General features: G+C 39.0%; 1 protein-coding gene and 1 pseudogene across 1 annotated transcript in view; both read right to left on the reverse strand.

Annotated features, from left to right (window-relative positions):
- Positions 1–7708: 7708 nt before the first annotated feature.
- LOC137219656 (riboflavin kinase pseudogene) lies at positions 7709–8684 on the reverse strand (annotated as a pseudogene).
- Positions 8685–14157: 5473 nt separating this feature from the next.
- DPT (dermatopontin) overlaps positions 14158–20410 on the reverse strand; it is a 39282-nt gene continuing 33029 nt past the window's right edge. Inside the window, exons 3-4 of the mRNA XM_067728568.1 lie at positions 18915–19022; positions 14158–15308 (exon numbers count right to left, since the gene is read on the reverse strand). Coding sequence (XP_067584669.1) covers positions 15242–15308; positions 18915–19022 — 175 coding nt within the window. The 3' untranslated portion in view covers positions 14158–15241. The remainder of the gene's footprint in view (positions 15309–18914; positions 19023–20410) is intronic.

The following is a 20410-nucleotide window of genomic DNA, read 5'->3' on the forward strand; positions in this document are numbered from 1 at the left end:
CCCAGGGTTTCCCTCAGCTCCTTGAGAAGCACCTCACTTCCATATGTATGCCCAGACAATCTCCACTATTGGCTTGACTCTTACTCTTTTTTCACTTGTCCCAATGTCTTCTATTTCATCAGCCCATAGTGATCCTCCTACCTCTGCAATAGCATGAGATTTCCTGGGTGTATCACTCACCGTACCCTTGATTGTCACCCACTGGGCACTTGATTATAAGCAGCCTTCTTTTAATTTTTAAACTTTCTTGAATTTTAGGTCTTGGCTCCTTATCTAAAACAAAAATCTTCCTGAAGAAAGGAGTCTGTGTGTGTGTGTGTTTTGCTGTTTTTTGTTTTTTTTTTAATAACATCATTTGGTCAAGATTTACTTCAAGGCCTGAAAATATTGACTAATCGAAAATGGTCCCACTGCAGTTTCTTATAATATATAAATACTTAATAAAAAACTTTAAAAAATGTAGACACTATTAACTAATTCCTAAACCACACACTATAGGTTTTTCAAAAGCAATAGTAATTTAACAAAATGTAAGGTGACAACACAATATCAAAGAATTTTCACACCTAATTAGGACAGAATCAGCAGCAAGGTACTCGAACAAACACAAATCTTTTTTACACTTTCCATGTTCATTTTTAACTTTGTTTCATAGAGCCACTGATAATTGAGGCTTCTTTCAAGTATAGGATTTCTAACATTAAATTACATTTTCTAAGTATTTCTATAGAGGATAAATGAAAAGAACACATAGTACATTGTTTGCCGTAAATTCACACACCAAAAATTCAACGCAATCCAGCTGAATTTATTGCTGCTTCCCCCTTCTCCAAAGTTAGCTTTAGATGTTTTTCTAAATATTATATAAACTGTTTTGTTAAAATCAGTTCTCTCATTTATACGGATTAGGGGAAAATGGTTTTATAAAGAGTTATCTTTAAAATTAGCTTCTAGATAGCACTCTTTAGCCTTAAATTACATTGTGCACATACAACTACAACAGTTTGCATTTGCTCAGGAACATATAATCACATTAAAAACAAATAACTTTGTATTTCATAGTCTAGTTGGCTTTTCAATAGTTTTCCTAAGGGGGAAACAAGTATTTTGTGTTGTTTAAGAAACTGATACATATATAAATGAACTGCTAGGTGCTCATTTAAACTTTGAGGAAACCTAAACATGAAGTTTTGGGTGTTTTTTCCAAAATGTAAGAGCTATGCACTTGAGTGCTGCCAAAGGTCTGCAGAGAGAAAGATGCTGCTGTGCGGAGGTGAAGGGAATGACAACCACATGCACAGAAAGATAGACAAAATGAAAAGGCAGAGAACTATGTACCAGATGAAAGAACAAGATAAAACCCCAGAAAAACAACTAAATGAAGTGGAGATAGGCAACCGTCCAGAAAAAGATTTCAGGATAATGATAATGAAGATGATCCAGGACCTCAGAAAAAGAATGGACGCAAAGATTGAGAAGATGCAAGAAATGTTAAACAAAGATCTAGAGGATTAAAGAGCAAACACATAGAAGAATTAAAGAACAAACAAACAGAGAAGAACAATACAATAACTGAAAAGAAAAATACACTAGAAGTAATCAATAGCAGAATAACTGAGGCAGAAGAACATATAAGTGACTTGGCATACAGGATGGTGGAATTCTCTGCTGCAGAACGGAACAAAGAGAAGAGAATGAAAAGAAATGAAAACAGACTAAGAGACCTCTGGGACAATATTAAATGCAAAAACATTCACATTATAGGGGTCCCAGAAGGAGGAGGGAGAGAAAGGACCTGAGAAAATATATAAAGAGGTTATAGTCGAAAACTTCCCTAACATGGGAAACGAAATACCCACACAAGTCCAGGAAGCACAGAGAGTCCCAGGCAGGATAAACCAAGGAGAAACATGCTGAGATGCATAGCAATCAAATTAACAAAAATTAAAGACAAAGAAAAATTATTGAAAGCAACAAAGGAAAAATGACAAATAACATACAAGGGAACTCCCATAAGGTTAATAGCTGATTTCTCAGCAGAAACTCTACAAGCCAGAATGGAGAGGCATGATATATTTAAAGTGATGAAAGGGAAGAACCTACAACCAAGATTACTCTACCCGGCAAGGATCTCATTCAGATTTGATGTAGAAATCAAAAGCTTTACAGACAAGCAAAAGCTAAGAGAATTCAGCACCACCAAACCAGCTCTACATCAAATGCTAAAGGAACTTCTCTAAGTGGGAAACACAGAGAAGAAAAGGACCTACAAAAACAAACACATAACAATTAAGAAAATGGGAATAGGAACATACATATTGATAATTACCTTAAACGTGAATGGATTAAATGCTCCAACCAAAAGACACACGCTCGCTGAATGGATGCAAAAACAAGACCCATATATATGCTGTCTACAAGAGACCCACTTCAGACCTAGGGACACATACAGACTGAAAGTGAGGGGATGGAAAAAGATATTCTATGCAAATGGAAACCAAAAGAAAGCTGGAGTAGCAATACTCATATCAGATAAAATAGACTTTAAAATACAGAATGTTACAAGAGACAAAGAAGGACACTAAACAATGATCAAGGGATCAATCCAAGAAGAAAATATAGCAATTATAAATATATATGCACCCAACATAGGAACACCTCAATAAATAAGGCAACTGCTAAAAGCTATAAAAGAGGAAATTGAAGGTAACACAATAATAGTGGGGAACTTTAACACCTCACTTATACCTATGGACAGATCATCCAGACAGAAAATTAATAAGGAAACATAGGCTTTAAATGACACAACAGACCAGATAGATTTAATTGGTATTTATAGGACATTCCATCCAAAAACAACAGATTACACCTTCTCAAGGGCACACGGATCATTCTCCAGGATAGATCACGTGTTGGGTCACAAATCAGGCCTCGGTAAATTTAAGAAACGTGAAATCATAGCAAGCATCTTTTCTAAATGTAACACTATGAGATTAGAAATCAATTACAGGGAAAAAAACGTAAAAAACACAAACACATTGAGGCTAAACAATACGTTACTAAATAACCAAGAGATCACTGAAGAAATCAAAGAGGAAATCAAAAAATACCTAGAGACAAATGACAATGAAAACACGACGATCCAAAATCTATGGGATACAGCAAAAGCAGTTCTAAGAGGGAAGTTTATAGCAATACGATCCTACCTCAAGAAACAAGAAAAATCTCAAATAAACAATCTAAACTTGCACCTAACAGAACTAGAGAAAGAAGAACAAACAAAACCCAGAGTTAGTAGAAGGAAAGAAATCATACAGATCAGAGCAGAAATAAATGAAATAGAAGCAATGGCAAAGATCAATAAAACTAAAAGCTGGTTCTTTGAGAAGATAAACAAAATTGATAAATCTTTAGCCAGACTCATCAAGAAAAAGAGGAACAGGACTCAAGTCAATAAAACTAGAAATAAAAAGAAGAAGTTACTATGGATACCACAGAAATACAAAACATCATAAGAGACTACTACAAGCAACTCTCTGCCAACTAAATGGAAAATCTGGAAGAAATGGACAAATTCTTAGAGAGGTATAATCTTTCAAGACTGAACCAGGAAGAAATAGAAAATATGAACAGAAGAATCACAAGTAATGAAATTGAACCTGTGATTAAAAATCTTCCAAGAAACAAAAGTCAAGGACCAGATGGCTTCACAGGTGAATTATATCAAACATTTAGAGAAGAGCTAACACCCATCCTTCTCAAAATCTTCCCAAAAAATGCAGAGGAAAGAACACTCCCAAACTTCTACTACAAGGCCACCATCACCTTGATACCAATACCAGAGAAAGATACTACAAAAAAAGAAAATTACAGACCAATATCACTGGTGAATATAGATGCAAAAATCCTCAGCAAAATACTAGCAAACAGAATGCAACAACACATTACAAGGATCATACACAATGATCAAGTGGGATTTATCCCAGGGATGCAAGTATTCTTCAATATACGCAAATCAATCAATGTGATACACCATATTAACAAATTCAAGAATAACAGCCATATGATATCTCAATAGATGCAGAAAAAGCTTTTGACAAAATTCAACACCGATTTATGAAAAAATCTCTTCAGAAAGTGGGCAGAGAGGGAACCTACCTCAACGTAATAAAGGCCATATATGACAAACCCACAGCAAACATCATTCTCAATAGTGAAAAACTAAAAGCATTTCCTCTAAGATCAGGAACTAGACAAGGATGTCCACTCTCACCACTATTATTCAACATAGTTTTGGAAGTCCTAGTCATGGAAAACAGAGAAGAAAAAGAAATAAAAGAATACAAACAGGAAAAGAAGAAGTAAAACCGTCACTGTTTTCTGATGATATGATACTATACATAGAGAAATCTAAAGATGCCCCAGAACACTACTAGAGCTAATCAATAAATTTGGTAAAGTAGCAGGAAACAAAAGTAATGCACAGAAATCCCTTGCATTCCTGTACACTAACAACAAAAGATCAGAAAGAGAAATTAAGGAAACAGTCCCATTCACCATTGCAACTAAAAGAATAAAATACCTAGGAATAAACCTAGCTAAGGAGGTAAACGACCTGTACTCAGAAAAGTATAAGACACTAATGAAAGAAATCAAAGATGACACAAACAGATGGGGAGATATACCATGTTCTTGGATTGGAAGAATCAATATTGTGAAAATGACTATACTAACCAAAGCAATCTACAGATTCAATGTAATCTCTATCAAATTGCCAGTGGCATTTTTACAGAACTAGAACAAAAAAAGTCTTAAAATTTGTATGGAGACACAAAAGACCCTGAATAGCAAAAGCTGTCGTGAGGGAAAAGAACAGAGCTGGAAGAATCAGACTCCCTGACTTTAGATTATGCTACAAAGCTACAGTAATCAAGACAATATGGTACTGGCACAAAAACAGAAATATAGATCATTGAAACAGGATAGAAAGCCCAGAGATAAACCCACACACCTTTCATCAACTAATTTATGACAAAGGAGGCAAGGATATACAATGGAGAAAAGACAGTCTCTTCAATAAGTGGTGCTGGGAGAACAGGACAGCTACATGTAAAAGAATGAAATTAGAACACTCCTTAACACCATACACAAAAGTAAACTTGAAATGGATTCAAAACCTAAATGTAAGACCAGACACTATAAAACTCTTAGAGGAAAACATAGGAAGAACACTCTTTGACATAAAACACAGCAAGATCTTTTTTGACCCACCTCCTAGAGTAATGGAAATAAAAACAAAAATAAATAAATGGGACCTAATGAAACTTAAAAGCTTTTGCAAAGCAAATGAAACTACAAACAAGATGAAAAGACAACCCTCATAATGGGAGAAAATATTTGCAAATGAATCAATGGACAAAGGGTTAATCTCCAAAATATATAAACAGCTCATGCAGCTCAATATTAAAGAAACATACAACCCAATCCAAAAATGGGCAGAAGACCTAAATAGACATTTCTCCAAAGAAGACATACAGATGGCCAAGAAGCACATGAAAAACTGCTCAACATCACTAATTATTAGAGAAATTCAAATCAAAACTACAATGAGGTATCACCTCATGCCAGTTAGAATGGGCATCATCAGCAAATGTACAAACAACAAATGCTGGAGAGGGTGTGGAGAAAAGGGAACCCTCTTGCACTGTTGGTGGGAATGTAAATTGATACAGCCACTATGGAGAACAGTATGGAGGTTCCTTAAAAAACTAAAAATAGAACTACCATACGACCCAGCAATCCCACTCCTGGGCATATACCCTGAGAAAACCATAATTCAAAAAGAGTCATGTACCAAAATGTTCATTGCAGCTGTATTTACAATAGCCAGGACATGGAAGCAACCTAAGTGTCCATCAACAGATGAATGGATAAAGATGTGGCACATATATACAATGGAATATTACTCAGCCATAAAAAGAAACAAAATTGAGTTATTTATAGTGAGGTGGATGGACCTAGAGTCTGTCATACAGAGTGATGTAAGTCAGAAAGAGAAAAACAAATACCGTATGCTGACACACATATATAGAATCTAAGAAAAAAAAAAAAAAGGTTATGAAGTACCTAGGGGTAAGACTGGAATAAAGACATACACCTATTGGAGCATGGACTTGAGGATATGGGGAGGGGGAAGGGTAAGTTGTGACAAAGTGAGACAGTGACATGGACATATATACACTACCAAACATAAAATAGATAGCTAATGGGAAGCAGCTGCATAACACAGGAAAATCAGCTAGGTGGTTTGTGACCACTTAGAGGGGTGGGATAGGGAGGGGGGAGGAAGGGAGACGCAAGAAGGAAGAGCTATTGGAACATATGTATATGTATAACTGATTCACTTTGTTATAAAGCAGAAACTAACACACCATTGTAAAGCAATTATACTCCAATAAAGATGTTAAAAACAAAAAGAAAACAACAAAAAGACACAGGCACCCCAATGTTCATTGCAGCACTATTTACAACAACCAGGTCATGGAAGTAACCTAAATACCTATCAACAGACGAATGGATAAAGAAGATGTGGTACATACATACAATGGAATATTACTCAGACATAAAATGAATGAAATTGGGTCATTTGTAGAGACATGGATGCATCTAGAGACTGTCATACAGAGTGAAGTAAGTCAGAAAAAGAAAAACAAATACCGTATATTAACGCATATATGTGGAACTTAGAAAAATGATACAGATGAACCGGTTCGCAGGGTAGAAATAGAGACACATATATAGAAAACAAACATAAGGACACCAAGGGGGGAAAGTGGCGGGGGGTGGTGGTGGAATGAACTGGGAGTTTGGGACTGACATATATACACTAATATGTACAAAATAGATAACTAATAAGAACTTGCTGTATAAAAAAATAAATAAAATAAAATTCACACACAAAAAAAGTGAAAAGATTCTGAGAATGGGACAGGACCCAATCCCTTAATGGCTAAATAAATTATGATTCTCAAAGTAATTAATTAATAAAAATGGATGTGAAATCTACAAAAAAGAGCGATATGCATTTAATCGCTGTTTATATAGTGAAGGGATGGGATGGCACATACAGACGCAGATGAAACTCTACATTTTGTAAATGTAGAGTTGTAGGATATTCTAAATGGAAAAACTGACACTGACAATTGTTTACAGGAAGCAAAGGTTAAGAAAAATGTTGAAGAATATCTACTCTTAAAAAGAGAGAAGTATTATACAACACAAAAATTAGACCTAGAGATTCGAAAAATGCTCATTTTACTGTTTTAAAAGAAAAACAAAAAAATAATAGGCACAGAGTGTAGACCAATTAAAACTGAGGCAGCTGTAACAAAAATGGAACACAGTACAGTGATTTGAGCCCTTAAAGGAAATGACTAATTAAAATGAAATTTCGCAAGTCTACATGTCTATAATAATATATAAATGCACAAAATATTAAAAATACGAAGTCTGGATCTTTCCCCTTAGGTTTGTAATAAACTGTCAAACTTCTGCTTAATATAATTGCTTTTATAAGCCTTCTGATTAGTAAAGCATGCTATGCAGGTACATGCATGTTAGAATTTTACCATGAGAATTATAGTTCTCATCTCAAACTAATGACTTGCCTGTTACCCATATTTATATATATTTCTTTTCCATTATAAAACACTTAAGACCTTTCTAGTGGTACATTTTAATCAACATATATAAAACAGAATCTTGATTTTTAAAATGAACCTTTTTAGTACTGTAACATGATGGGTTTAATTGAACAGTTGGAACATAATATGGTAACATTAAACTGTTTAAACTAATTCACAGCTGTAGGAAAATGTTTGATTTTTAAAATACAACCAAGATGAGACTGTAGAGTTATGAGCAGTAAAATATTAGAGAACAGTGAATGAATAAATAAAATGCTTTTCCATCAGTGGCCATTCATTATTTTGCTTTTAGGAACCGGGAAGAAATTGTTTTCTTTGAGTTTCAAATGTTCTGGTAACTCTAGTCGTTTCTTGGCTTCCTCAATATCACCTTGAATTGCTGAATCAAAGAATCAAAGTTCTCTTCTGGTCTGAGGTGGCCAACAATGGCCACATTAAGAATTTCCCCATAGAAGTCCTCTTTGAAAGTATGCATGATATGAGAATACTTTTTTGTATTCTTGTAGTATGGGTTCCATCCTATGCTCACCACCGTCTTACGGACGACTCCACTTCCAACACCGGCCCAACCATGATAAATGCCAGTGGATACATCAGCTGGAATATTATCTACTACTTGTTCAGGAAACTTAGCTGTAGGGATGCCCGGCTGCTTGGAGCCGCGACCGAAGCCCCGCACCACTTGGCCGCGGCAGAAGTACGGCAGGTGCCTCATGACGTCTTCCGCTCGGGGTGCGGGCTGCGGTCCAGTCCGCGCGTCCGGCGGCGTCGCCGTCGAGGCGGTGCCCGGACCCCCCGGACCAGCCGGGGGATACGGGCTGGAGCTGTGCCGGCCGGCCGGCCCGGCGAGCACACGGGCTCACAGCCGGCCGAGCCGCGCGGACCACACGCTGCGGCGAGACCCTCACGCCGCTGACCGAACAGAAGGTGCCGGGCGCCGCAGAGGCTGCATCTGGGCTCCGGAACGCCGGCGATCGCGGAAGTAAGTCAGGAGTGTGTTTTATGCTTTGTGGCTTCCTTCAGTTTGTTCCAGGAACAAAGTAGGTGATTAATGATACCTTGTTGGAGTAACAGTCAACATTAAATGCACAACAGCACAGATGTGTGAGATTATGGATTTAGAACAAGCAATGGCGCCATTCTGGGAAGGGCTGAGCCTGATGCCCTGCCCCAATAATCCACTCATCCACATCTTTCCATCTTTTTCTATCCGTCTGCAAGGACTTTTATCAAGGCTTACCTACGCATGTGGAGAACTAAGCCTGCCTTCTCTCTGAATTTCTGGGAAGTCCTTCTCCAACTTGAACTGTGCTGTTTTACACTGTGAGAGATTTTCAATTCCTTTTTCCTGGGAGCAATGGGCAGAACTAATTTGCATGACATTCTGCGGTCTCGGTAGGGGACAGGCAGGTATGACTCAGAGCCTGTTTGATTTCCAAAACGTCTTTCCGAGGGGTTATGGCTAATGAGCTCACCTTTGAGTCTGCCAACAAAAGAGGCCCAAGGAGACACCCAGGTTAGTTGAAATCCACCAGTCTCAGAGAGGGAAGATGTGGCACACCAGCACGGCTTATGAATGCCTGCCAAGCAACCTTATAAACAGGAAACGCTGACTCTGAGAAACTAGCTTCACCGCTTCAGTCCAGCTTATCACCAGCTAATCCCACAAGTAACTCTTAGTGGGAATAACCAGGAAAAACAAGGGTCATAAAGTCTGTATTCATGAAATTTTAATCTGTGTTAGCATCAGTCTTAGGGCTCTACTTTTATTTATTCATCAAATATTTGTTGTATCGGGGATGCATCAAACAAAAATCACTGCCCTCCCACCCCCCTAGAACTCATATGCTGTTATAAGACTCAAAAAGCATCCAAATTCATACAGAGTTACACCAGTTTACCAACCTAAGCCCCTTTGCCCCTCAGCCCCCAGTCTCTTCAGGGCTTAGTTAACTAGGCTCTATCTCATGTGCAACAAATACTTAGCCCTGTCCTTGCTGCTCAGATATTGATTTCAATATGGTTGAAAAGGTCATAAAAACACCAAAATTCACATTCTGGTCATTAGTGCGGTAACACACTTTCTGAACATGTGCCAATTGTGACTCGTGTGTTTTCCAACTCCCTCATCATTAGTGAGTAGCTCTGTAAAGGATGAAATTGATGATTACCTAATGATGCTGGGGAAAGAGCAGGAGATAGCATTAACCCCCCTCAAAACCACAGCAGCATCATCATACCATGCCTCTTAATAGAACTACACAATTTTCAAAGTACATTTACTCATGTTTTCAATTATGGATTGCTTAGAGCTTTGGTAGGTTTTCCCAATAAAAACTGAAAACCAACTAGAAATCCAGATTAATTTTAAAACATATGTCTTGGATGTCCACTATGTGTAAAACACCTTGCCAGGCACTAAAAACCTACAAATGAACCAAAGAGGCAGGACCCCTGCCCTCATGAGAGTGAAAACAAAGACGTGGAGTACTGAGGGAGCCAGGGAGGGACCCTGAACGAGTCTTAGAAAGCACTGGAAGTTTTCTGGGGAAGCTGAGCCCATGCTTGGCCCTGAAGGGCAAGTTAGACTTTGGTGAGTGGAGGAGTTTAAAATATGAGTTTCTCATTGGCCGTATGACAGAATGAACATCTGTTCCATTGTCTCTGGGGATGGTGAGAGACGTTGGAAAGAGCAGGTAATTCTGCATATTAAATTATAATTCACTAGGTGGCCGGTTAGATGAAAGAGTCTGGTTTTATAATCTTTCTTTCCATGAAGTCACCATATGCTCACCTTTCAGCTGGAACATGGTCCTGGGGCTGAAATGCTTGGCAGCTCGTGACCGTTTTTGTTCCATAAGATTAAAATTACTTTTTTAAAAAAATTATAAACACAATCAATGGGAATTGTTTTTTAAAGTTGGGAAAAGCAGAAAAGTATAAAAAAGAACAGAGAAATAAACAGTAATGCTACAACTCAGAGAATTCAGAGAATATAGGAATTTACATTTTTTAAAAGAGATTTCTATTCAACATTTTTCACTGATACAGATACTCATTCATTCACACAGACAACTGGGCTCCTTCCGGGTGCATTGGGAATAGGAGAAGAAGGAGGTCACAAATGGTACATTTCCAGTACTTAGCAAGGCACAGCGGAATCTAATAAATAGGTTTTAAAATACATAGGTAGTGTTGGTTGGTTTCTAGTTTTTAGGAGATTGTGGTTATTTCATCCTGTGAAAAGTTTAAGTTCCATGAAAGTCTGTGCTATGCGTGAATACATTATTATTTAAAATGACTTTTTGAGGTAGGTGTGTTTTCTTATCCTTGCTTTACAAAGGAATAAGTTGATAAAATATATTCATTTCACTTACCTGAATGACTCTGGCTTCCAGAATGGTAACTAGGCTCTGGTACTACTTCTTAACACAGTGGTTTAACTTCAGAGAGCTAAACAGAAGCGCTAAACAGGTTTAATTAAAACTGATGGGAGCTTTGTAAGATTTTCTTTTTTTCTTTTCTTTGATTTTCTTTGTAAGAGTGGACTCTATTGACTCTATGGCCTTTGCTTGTGTTGGCCACCTTGATATGCATCCCTGTTTGGACGAGCAACCTTTTCCTTCATTAATAGGGGGAGAAGAATCTGGAAGTGTAAGAAGAGAATCAAGTAGGTTGGAAGCTAGATGGAGGACCAGCTAGAGAGAGGGAAAACCCCTGACTACATGATGGACAATAAAAAAAAAAAAACATGGCAGAAGGAAATGTCTAAATTTTTAAGTTTTTTTGTTTTGTTTGAGTTTGTACATTCATTAATGCTTTTATGAGAATACATTCCTCTGAAGGGACTAAAAAAAAATGTTGAGTTTCTGGTCTGGGTCAAAGCCGTTGATGGTAAAGATAATATATGTGGATGAACACCCAGGATGGAGAGAAAACTTCCCAGGCCCTGGTATTGTGCATATGAGAAGAATGGAGGAGCAGAGACGGGAGTTGATAAATTCCCTCTCCCTAGATTTCTAGGAGGCCCCAGCTGCAATCTGAGTTCTAGATAGATATAAAAATTGCAATGAATATGCATAAATAGTTTATGGTACTGATGTGAGCTACCAGTACATCCTTAGGGCATTATGACTGCGTGTTGTGCCTCCCAGACACCTTGGTGACATCAGTGTTTCCCAGGGAACCTTTCCTAAGCGTATACATCTTTTTATGCCTTCCATGATGTTGTTTCTCTTGCCTGAAATGCCACTTTCCCTTTTCCCACCCTAACCTCTCACCACTCTCTATTGAAACGATACCTATTCTTGACTTATCAATCTGGACTGTAATGATTTGTTTGCTTGTCTGACTCCCTTAGTTTATAATCCTCTGGAATGTAGGAACTGTGCCTAGTACAGGGGTTAATATATAATAAGAACTTAATAATTTATTGATTCAGTGACCGAATATGAATAAACAAATAAATAAATGAATGAGAGCAAAACTTAAGTCCCACCTCTTTTATGAATTTTCCTATTCTTTATCTCTACTAATATCCAGCTTACCTGAGGAACATTTTTTCTAATATATACTAATAATATGCCATTCCTCTTACTACATTTATTGGGTACTTATTATGTATAATAAGTAAGTACATATAATAAGTATAATAAGACACTGTGAGATTGCATTTAATCCTTACAACAACCCCATGATGTGGGTACTATTATTGTCTTTACTGGTAAGGAAATAGAGTCTCAGGGAAGGTAGGTGACTGAGCCAAGGTCATGCAGCTGATAAGGGACAGAACCAGGATTTGTGCCCAGACAGTTGGACTCCAGAGCCCACACTTTTCCCACTCACCTCACAAGTTCTCCTGGTCCTTCAGGGCTAACCATAGGCTTGGCTTCCTCAGGAAACTTTGCTGCACTTGTGTCTCAATTGTCTATTTTCTCATCTCTCCCTACCAGACTGTAGACCCTGTGAGGCAGGAATCATGTCTCTTTTCTTCCCATTTTATGTGATCACCATCTTGTGAAGTTATTGGAAAAGGGATTCCTGTTCGTACCAGGCAGATGAAGAAAGGGTGGGCCCGGGGATTTGTCTAGCATTGCACAGCCACTTTCTGTCAGAGCCAAGGGTAGGACCTAGGTTTTCAACTCTCATCCCAGGCTTCTTCTCTGGAAGAAAATGCCTTAGCAAAGCCCTTTGTAAACAATTTGGGGCAGATGATAGCATTTACGGAATTCTAGGATTGCAAGAAAACACAATGATTACCTAGATAAATGTCCTCCTAGAGTGGAGAGGTAGCTCATCCAAGGTTGTGGACAAGTAAGTAGAAAGATTGGAGTAATGAGAGCACAGAGAGAGAACTTGCAGTCAAAAGATCTGGGATTTAGCCCCAGTCTGGCACCCAGTTCTTACTGACTGACATAATAGAAAGTATAAATTATTCAGGTTTGAACCAAGTTGATAATGTCTTTACTGTTATTGTCCTTGGCCTATATGCAAAAACAGCTTCTCTCATAGTTTTTCTCTCCTTTTATTCTACTTGGCACAGACACTTATTGGATTGCTTTATTATTTTTTTTCCTCGACTTGTGCTGTCTGGCAGTCTTCTGGACTGCTTCTCCCAGCTGCATCTCTCCAACCTCAGCCCTGGTGAGGTGCAACACCCCCTACACACCTTTGGTTTTCATCATAGCTGCTAAGTCAGCCAGTCTGTGTTGCTTGCCTCCCTTCCAGCTGTGTTCCACACACCCAACTAAGTCCATTTCCTGGCTGCCATCCTGACCCAGAGCTGCAATTGCTAAAATATTAATGATGCCCATTGTGAAACAACACTGTGAAGCTTGCTGTAAAGTAACATTGCCAGAGAGGTGGAAACAATGAAATGGAAGAAATAAAGCGAAACCATAATATGAAAGAGGGCCTCAGCATTAAGGCAAAGGAGGACATATCCTTAGCTCTGCCTTCCTCTTCCTAATACCAGGATCTCACTGTGGGAAATGCAGCATCACTGGCTGAGATTCACTATCTTGGCCACCTAGATGGCTTGCATAACAAGGTGGGTGACCCCTGTGGTTTTGCTTGGCTGCCTGCTCTCCTGGGTCCCCTGAGAGAGAAAAGAAGGGAAGGGCAGCATAGACCTGAAAAGAAAAGGCCAACTGTATGGGTAAAGGAAATAGGGGCTCCCTGTGGTTAAAAAGCATTGGTGTGAGGAGGATCTAAAGGCAGAGAAATGTGATTCCACCCTTTGTCCAATCCTTAATGGAATCACTTAGCCCTTTATAGTTTACGTATTGGATTTCTTAACCATATTCTGTCATTATCGTTATTGTATTCCTGGTGCCATGCATGGTACTTGGCACAATCACAACGCTAAGCTGTATTTTCTGAATGGATGGATGAATAATCAGAAAGGGGAGTGAAGCGAGAAAAAAGCTGACCCTTAACATTTGCAGCATAGTAAATGTTAATATGTTTATTCCTTTTATGACGAAGAGAGTGAAAAGGGCTGGGGACAGAGACATCACAGGAGGAGGAAAGATAATGCCACCTCTGCAAAAGACACTCCTAAACTACACATAGAAGAGAAGGAGACCCTCCAGGACAGGCCTTCCCATCCAGAATATTGAGACCAATCCGAGTGAGTTTTCCAGAGCTCTCACAGCTACAGGACGTATGCCAGCCTTTCCAGGTGCCAGTGAGTCAAACCCCTTTTTCAGTTTTCCAAAGCACCCTGACCACACTCCCTTTCCCTCCAGGTTCCTAATTTGAGTTCCATTCTCTGACCTCTCTCTTCTTTCTTGTTTTTGTCTTACTTGAGACAGATTCCCACAGGTTCCTCTGGTTCCGATGCTCATTTTCATTACTGGGTGTGCTAGTAGTCTTCTTCCGATTTAGGAAATTCTTCTAATCCTCAGTCTTTCAGCCCCCAAACTCTTCCACCTCCCCATTTCACCTCACAGTCTCCTCCCTCCTGGAGCACGGAGCTCTGTAGGTGAACTTCTAGGCAACCATGGCTCATGTGGTGGGGGAGAGTGGAAGCATGTCCCCTGAAGGCAGAAGGTCTGTTCTAGGTGAGGACCCTAGGTTTCCTTCAGACAGTCATAGCTGCAGACCTTCCTTCCCCTTCCTCAGTTTCTGCCCCTTCACTCCACTACTGAACCTGTTCACAGACACTGCTCAGCAACAGGCAGCTTATTGGGTAGTAAAAGCAGCAGCAAGGCTGTGACAGGTGCTCCAGCAGCCAGGCTTCTTTTTCAGGCTGTGAGCATGCACACAGAATACATGGTGTGCAACAGAGCCATTGTCACTCATATAAAATCGTTGCTATGGAACTTGTTGAAAGTGAGAAACTGTGGATTTTATTATAAGTGTGATACTAGTCAGAAGGGCCCAGATAGCCGGCATAGCAACTATCAACAAGCTCAGGGAGAAGAAAAGAGAGCGGTAGAAACCATTTAGGAGTCCCAACTGATGTTAACATAAGTGGACATCCTCAGGTCTCCTGGCCCCTTTCCCTTCACCCAGATTGGTAGGTTGCAAATCTAAACATTTTCAAATTCGCAGTTGTAGTCAGTCATCCGGCACATTATGAACTTCCACTGGCGATCCCTGTGGGGAGAGAGTCAGAGAGCTAACGTCAGTGAGAAAAGACACCTTAGGAAAAACCACTGCTAAGAGTAAAGGAGTGAAAAACCTTTGGAGCATTTAGGGCCAACTAATTTCACTTTCCTCTCAGAAGACACATCTATGAAGTCACTAGAAAACCTACAAGTAATCGTCTATGAGGTCAGGAGTCCTGGACACCGCCTCACCTAGTTCAAGTTGCACCTAGGAGGGGACTAGCTAGGTCACTGGCATGTCGAGGTCCTGTTTATCACCAGTGATCAGTTCACCACTGCTCTGTCTCAAAGGGACCTCTTGGACATATAGGTTAACAACTTGTAATAAAAGCATTTATTCAACATTGTCTCCATTTCACGGTAAAGAATCTTCTCTTACCTAGGCCATCCATCTGCTCATTCTTTCTTTTCCTAAATACCTATCATGTGCTACGCTCCATGCTATGCCCTGTGTGTTCCCCTTCAGAAGACACTATCATAGGGAAATGAAGGGAGGGGAAACAACTCTAAAACCCGTAAAGTGAAAAAGAAAATGCCTGCCATTCTTGTATAACAAATTGAATTGAGTATTTGTTTAAATGGTCAGGCATGGGTATGAGAGGACATAGAATTGCTCAATTTTGAAATAACATGGTGTGGATACATTTCAAGGAATGTTCTTTGCTAAGGGCTAGCCTAAGTTCTTTGTTCACCCATTTAACAAAAAATTTTTGAGATCCTACTCTGCACAGCACTTTTCTGGTCTGATTTTGTTTAACAATGTTAACGGTGATGGTATTGACAATTGTAACTACTATTTGCTGAGTCCTCCAATCTATCCAGCATTGCACTAGATGCTTTACATATTTTTTCATTTAATCCTCATGATAAGTCATTGTTAAGGTGAAGAAGCAGACTCAGAGAAATAAGTGGCCTTCATTAACATAATTAGGTGACAATTTCAGGTTCCAAGTTTGTTGAACTCAAATCTTCCTCTTTATCTTATATCAGAATGCCTCCATAACTTGATACCCATAATCCCATCGAGGACATGGGCTGTCACATCCTTCGCAAAGTCTTGATGAAGGGCAAAAAGAAAGAGTCATTCCATATACGATCACACAAATGCTTCCCAAGCACAGTGAGGTCATTCAACCTTAGAATATCCTTCTTCCTTTTCAATCTGAAAGGCCTCTTCCCAGATCAGTTTCTCTAAAACACCAACAGTGGTAAGATCTCCATCCATCTGGAAGGGGGGCTGACTACTCTCAGTTCTGGGAGATAACAGCAGCTATGGTACATGCTGCTCAAACAGCCTAAGGCAGGCTTTATCATTTGAGTCTGCTGCTCCAGCTTCTTTGTGTAGAGTTATTGGGCATAGGGTCCTCCAGTACAGATCTTTAAGAGCCTGGATAACCAACTATTTATTAGTATTTATTCCTGCAGTTGGCAACAGAGGACATGGCTTGTTTTAGATGGAGGTTAGAAAATTGGTAGCATGCATATTTATCAAATGAATTTTATTACTGTAGACAAGTCTTATTTATCTCTGTGCCAACAGACACAGGTAAATGAGATCTTCAGCCAGGCATTCACGCTACTCTTTTACGAGGCTTTTAATTGATGCTAAGCAAAGTGTAGACTACTTGGTTGTAAAAGAATCAAGGTACCCAAATCAGGCTTAGTCGCTGATTTCTTTCCTGGACAGTGGTGCTCAAGCAGGGGCAGTTTTGCTCCCCAGGGTTCGTTGTTGCTGTTGTCACAACTATGGGTGGGGGTTGCTACTGCCAGCCAGTGTGTAGGGGCCAGGTGCTGCTGAACATCTAGACTGCACAGGAAAGGCTCCTGCAACAAAGAAGTATCTGGCCCCAGTTGTCGGTAGTGCCCCAGATGAGCAACTCCATTCCAGGAGGAAACCACTACGATTTGCATGTAGAGGAAAAGCTCCTGCCCAGTGAGTCCTGTGCACTGACAATATTTATCCAAGGTAGTGGCCTCAGCCTCTTTTAGCAGAATGGAAGAAATCGAAGTTGTGGACCTTTAAGCCACTGATTGTTAGTGACAGTAGCAAAATTACATGGGTATATTCATTTTAAACAAATGCATGACATAGTATCTCAGTTTTCCAAGATTTTGAGTTAAACCACATAACTGAAAATTTCCAAGCCAAGCAGCTGGACATTTTAACTGCCAAAATGTACTTATTTGCTGGAAATTTTGGATGGCATGCTTTCTTTACTGTATTCCTTCCTGCCTTCTTAAGGAGGAAATGCAGAACTAATTTTCATGATGACTTGGAGACATCATTAGGAATATTGAGCTCTCTGCTATAATGTTATCCAGTGCTGCCTGTTGGGGATACACACTCCTGCTAAATGTCACCGGGCTTCCATAGTCTTTGAGTTCTTAGGTCTTTCCTTTTCTTTCTTTCTTTTTCTTAAGTATGTTTTTGTGTGTGTCACATCATTCAGCTATTTCTTCTCACTGGTGAAGTGAGTCTCATTCTAAGTAATATCTTCCCTCTTTATTTTTTAATTTGCCCCTTCTAGAAAATAGTAACTAAGCTAGATAAAAACATATCTAAAATACAAATAACTAATGTGTGAGAACTAAGAAGTTCTCCTATGAGCAAATGTAAGGGTTTTTGTTCATGGAGCCGGCAACACGTATTGTGTCTTTTCAGAGCTACTTCATGGGTTTTTTTTTCTGTTTTATTTTTCTTTTTTTAAATTAAGGATTGTATCAGTTGTATTGTATTGTATTGTATCAGTTAGGTGTGATATCATTGCACTCAAAAGCATAAATATACACAAAACATAAGTCACACTCAAATTTGTCAATCTATTATTTAATGAGTTAGGTTTTGTCCTATTTGAAAAATATTTATTGCTAACTTTTCAGGAATTCATTTGCTGTGTAAAGTGATGATCACCTGACTAAAAGTAGACAGATCAACCTTTTAACACCTGAATTTATTCATGTCTCTTTATTAGTAGGGAGAAGAATTTTTATTTTCTTCTTCTTGTTTTGTTTTGATGTATTCAATATTTGTGATAAGATTGGGAGCTGATTGTGAGAGCAAACAGATTTAAAAAATTAGTGTCGTTTTCTTTTCCGTTATTTAAATTCTCCTTTTTTATTTCTAAATAAGGTTGGTAAGTTTTGTGTGTTTCTCCCCTCCAGCCCCCTCTCCTTCTTTTCTCTCTCTCTTCCCACAACCCAAAGTGGGGACCATATGGAGAAATGGCATTGGAGAGGGTTCATTTTGACAGTGGGTACTCTTTCAATCATTTTTGTACTCTCTTCCTAATGTTTGGTAAGGAAAAATGCTCTTTGAAATTGAATACAGGGAAAAGCTTAGAACATCATGGAATACCAAGTTGGGAATTTCCTGCTCTGAGCAAGCTGGAACACAACCTCATCTCCAAGGGTGAGCTGCTCCATGAAATGGGTTCAATTCTCATTGCTTTCCACTATCCCATCAATCTCTCAGTTAATCTTAGACCAAGTAAGAAACTCAAATAGGGAAAACCCCAGATCCAGGTTCCTGCAGGCATGATCCTTGTGTGGAGCTAATTCCTGACCTCGCTAACCCTAGCCCATGGTGAAGGCTCACCTTTCCACTGGAGAGAAAGTGGTTGTTGCTCCTCGTATATAGTAATCGTAATTGTAGGAAATCATGTCCATTTCCTCACCATAGTGGCCTGGATATTCTGTTGTCAGCCTATGTGGGAAGAACAAAAGGTTAGAGGGAAAAGATAAAACTATTATTGCTGGAGGCAAACAGGAGCAAACAAGAGACATACTATAAAGGAGAGATGGAGTTTGAACGTTATGGGAGACCCAAACCAGAGGTGGATGGCCTCCACCAAGCTATTCCAGGCTGCAAAATGATGGACAGCTTCCTTGCACTTCTCATATTCCTTCTTGCCGTTAAATTATACACTGAAAAAGATGTAGATAAATCCTCAGGCCTCGAGGAAATATTGATTAATATCAATATTAATCCATTCCATTCAAGTCCACTAGAACCACGTTTTCAAACTGTGGATTGTGACTTAGTTGCAGATCATGAAATTAATTTAATTGGTTAGTACCAGATGAACTTTAAAAAAAGAAGAAACAGAATAGAAAATATCAGAGACTGCATTGTACACACTAAAGATAAGTTCTTGGGTGTGTGCGTAAAAACTTTGTTTCAAGTATATATGCATGTTTGTATTTATATGATGTTTGTATTGTGTAATAGTTTAATATGCATTTTATATTGTGAGTCATGATCTAAAAGGTGTTTGAAAAATATTAAAGTAAAAGGTAAGCTGTACAAGGGTGGTCTTTACCTAGTCTGCCATTGTTTCTTTGGCGCCTAAAACAGTTCCTGGTACCTAGTAAGTATTTGCTGAATAAATAAATAGCCTTGGGAGAGTCATTTAATCTCAGTTTCCTGGTCTATAGAAGAATGAAAGCTACCTTATAGGTTTGTCATTGACAGTAATACAAATATGTGTGACACGTGGTAGGAGTTGAATTATTAGAAGAAATTTTGTTTCTTCTTCCTCCTTCTCCTTTCCTTCTTTCTCCAAAATTACGTCAATCCTGGGCCTCTCTCTGAAGAGGTTCGTTGTGGTCCACCCTGGAATAAATCTTGAATTTCCTGGTTCTTATAAGGCTAAACCACTGGGGCTCTTGAAGACCAAAATAGTCCTTTCAGTATGATGCAGGTTCCCCAAAGTCTTCATCTGCATCCCCAAGGCTGCTTGGGAAACAAATAGTGAGTGTTAGTAATTTAATGTGATTTGGGGTCATTGTATGTTGATGATAGAAACATCTCTCCCTGTGTAGTCCTAATACTGCAAGATTGTCATGAAATCTTAAAAAGATTGATTTATAAACTGGAAGGTCTCCCAAGAGAATCTCAGTGCTTAGATGCAACAAGATCAATGGTTAGCTCAGGGTAACCTGGGTTAGCCAGAGCCCTAAAAATTCACTGTCTTTGTTCATAACCATCCCTTTTCCCACATTATGCAGTTGTCCTTGTTCTCTGATTTTTCTCTTCTTAAGACATAAGCATGCTCTATCAGGATGCCAGACCCAACATGTTCATGAAAGGAA

The sequence above is a fragment of the Pseudorca crassidens genome, chromosome 2 (genome assembly GCF_039906515.1).
Source record: "Pseudorca crassidens isolate mPseCra1 chromosome 2, mPseCra1.hap1, whole genome shotgun sequence".
NCBI lineage: Eukaryota > Metazoa > Chordata > Mammalia > Artiodactyla > Delphinidae > Pseudorca > Pseudorca crassidens.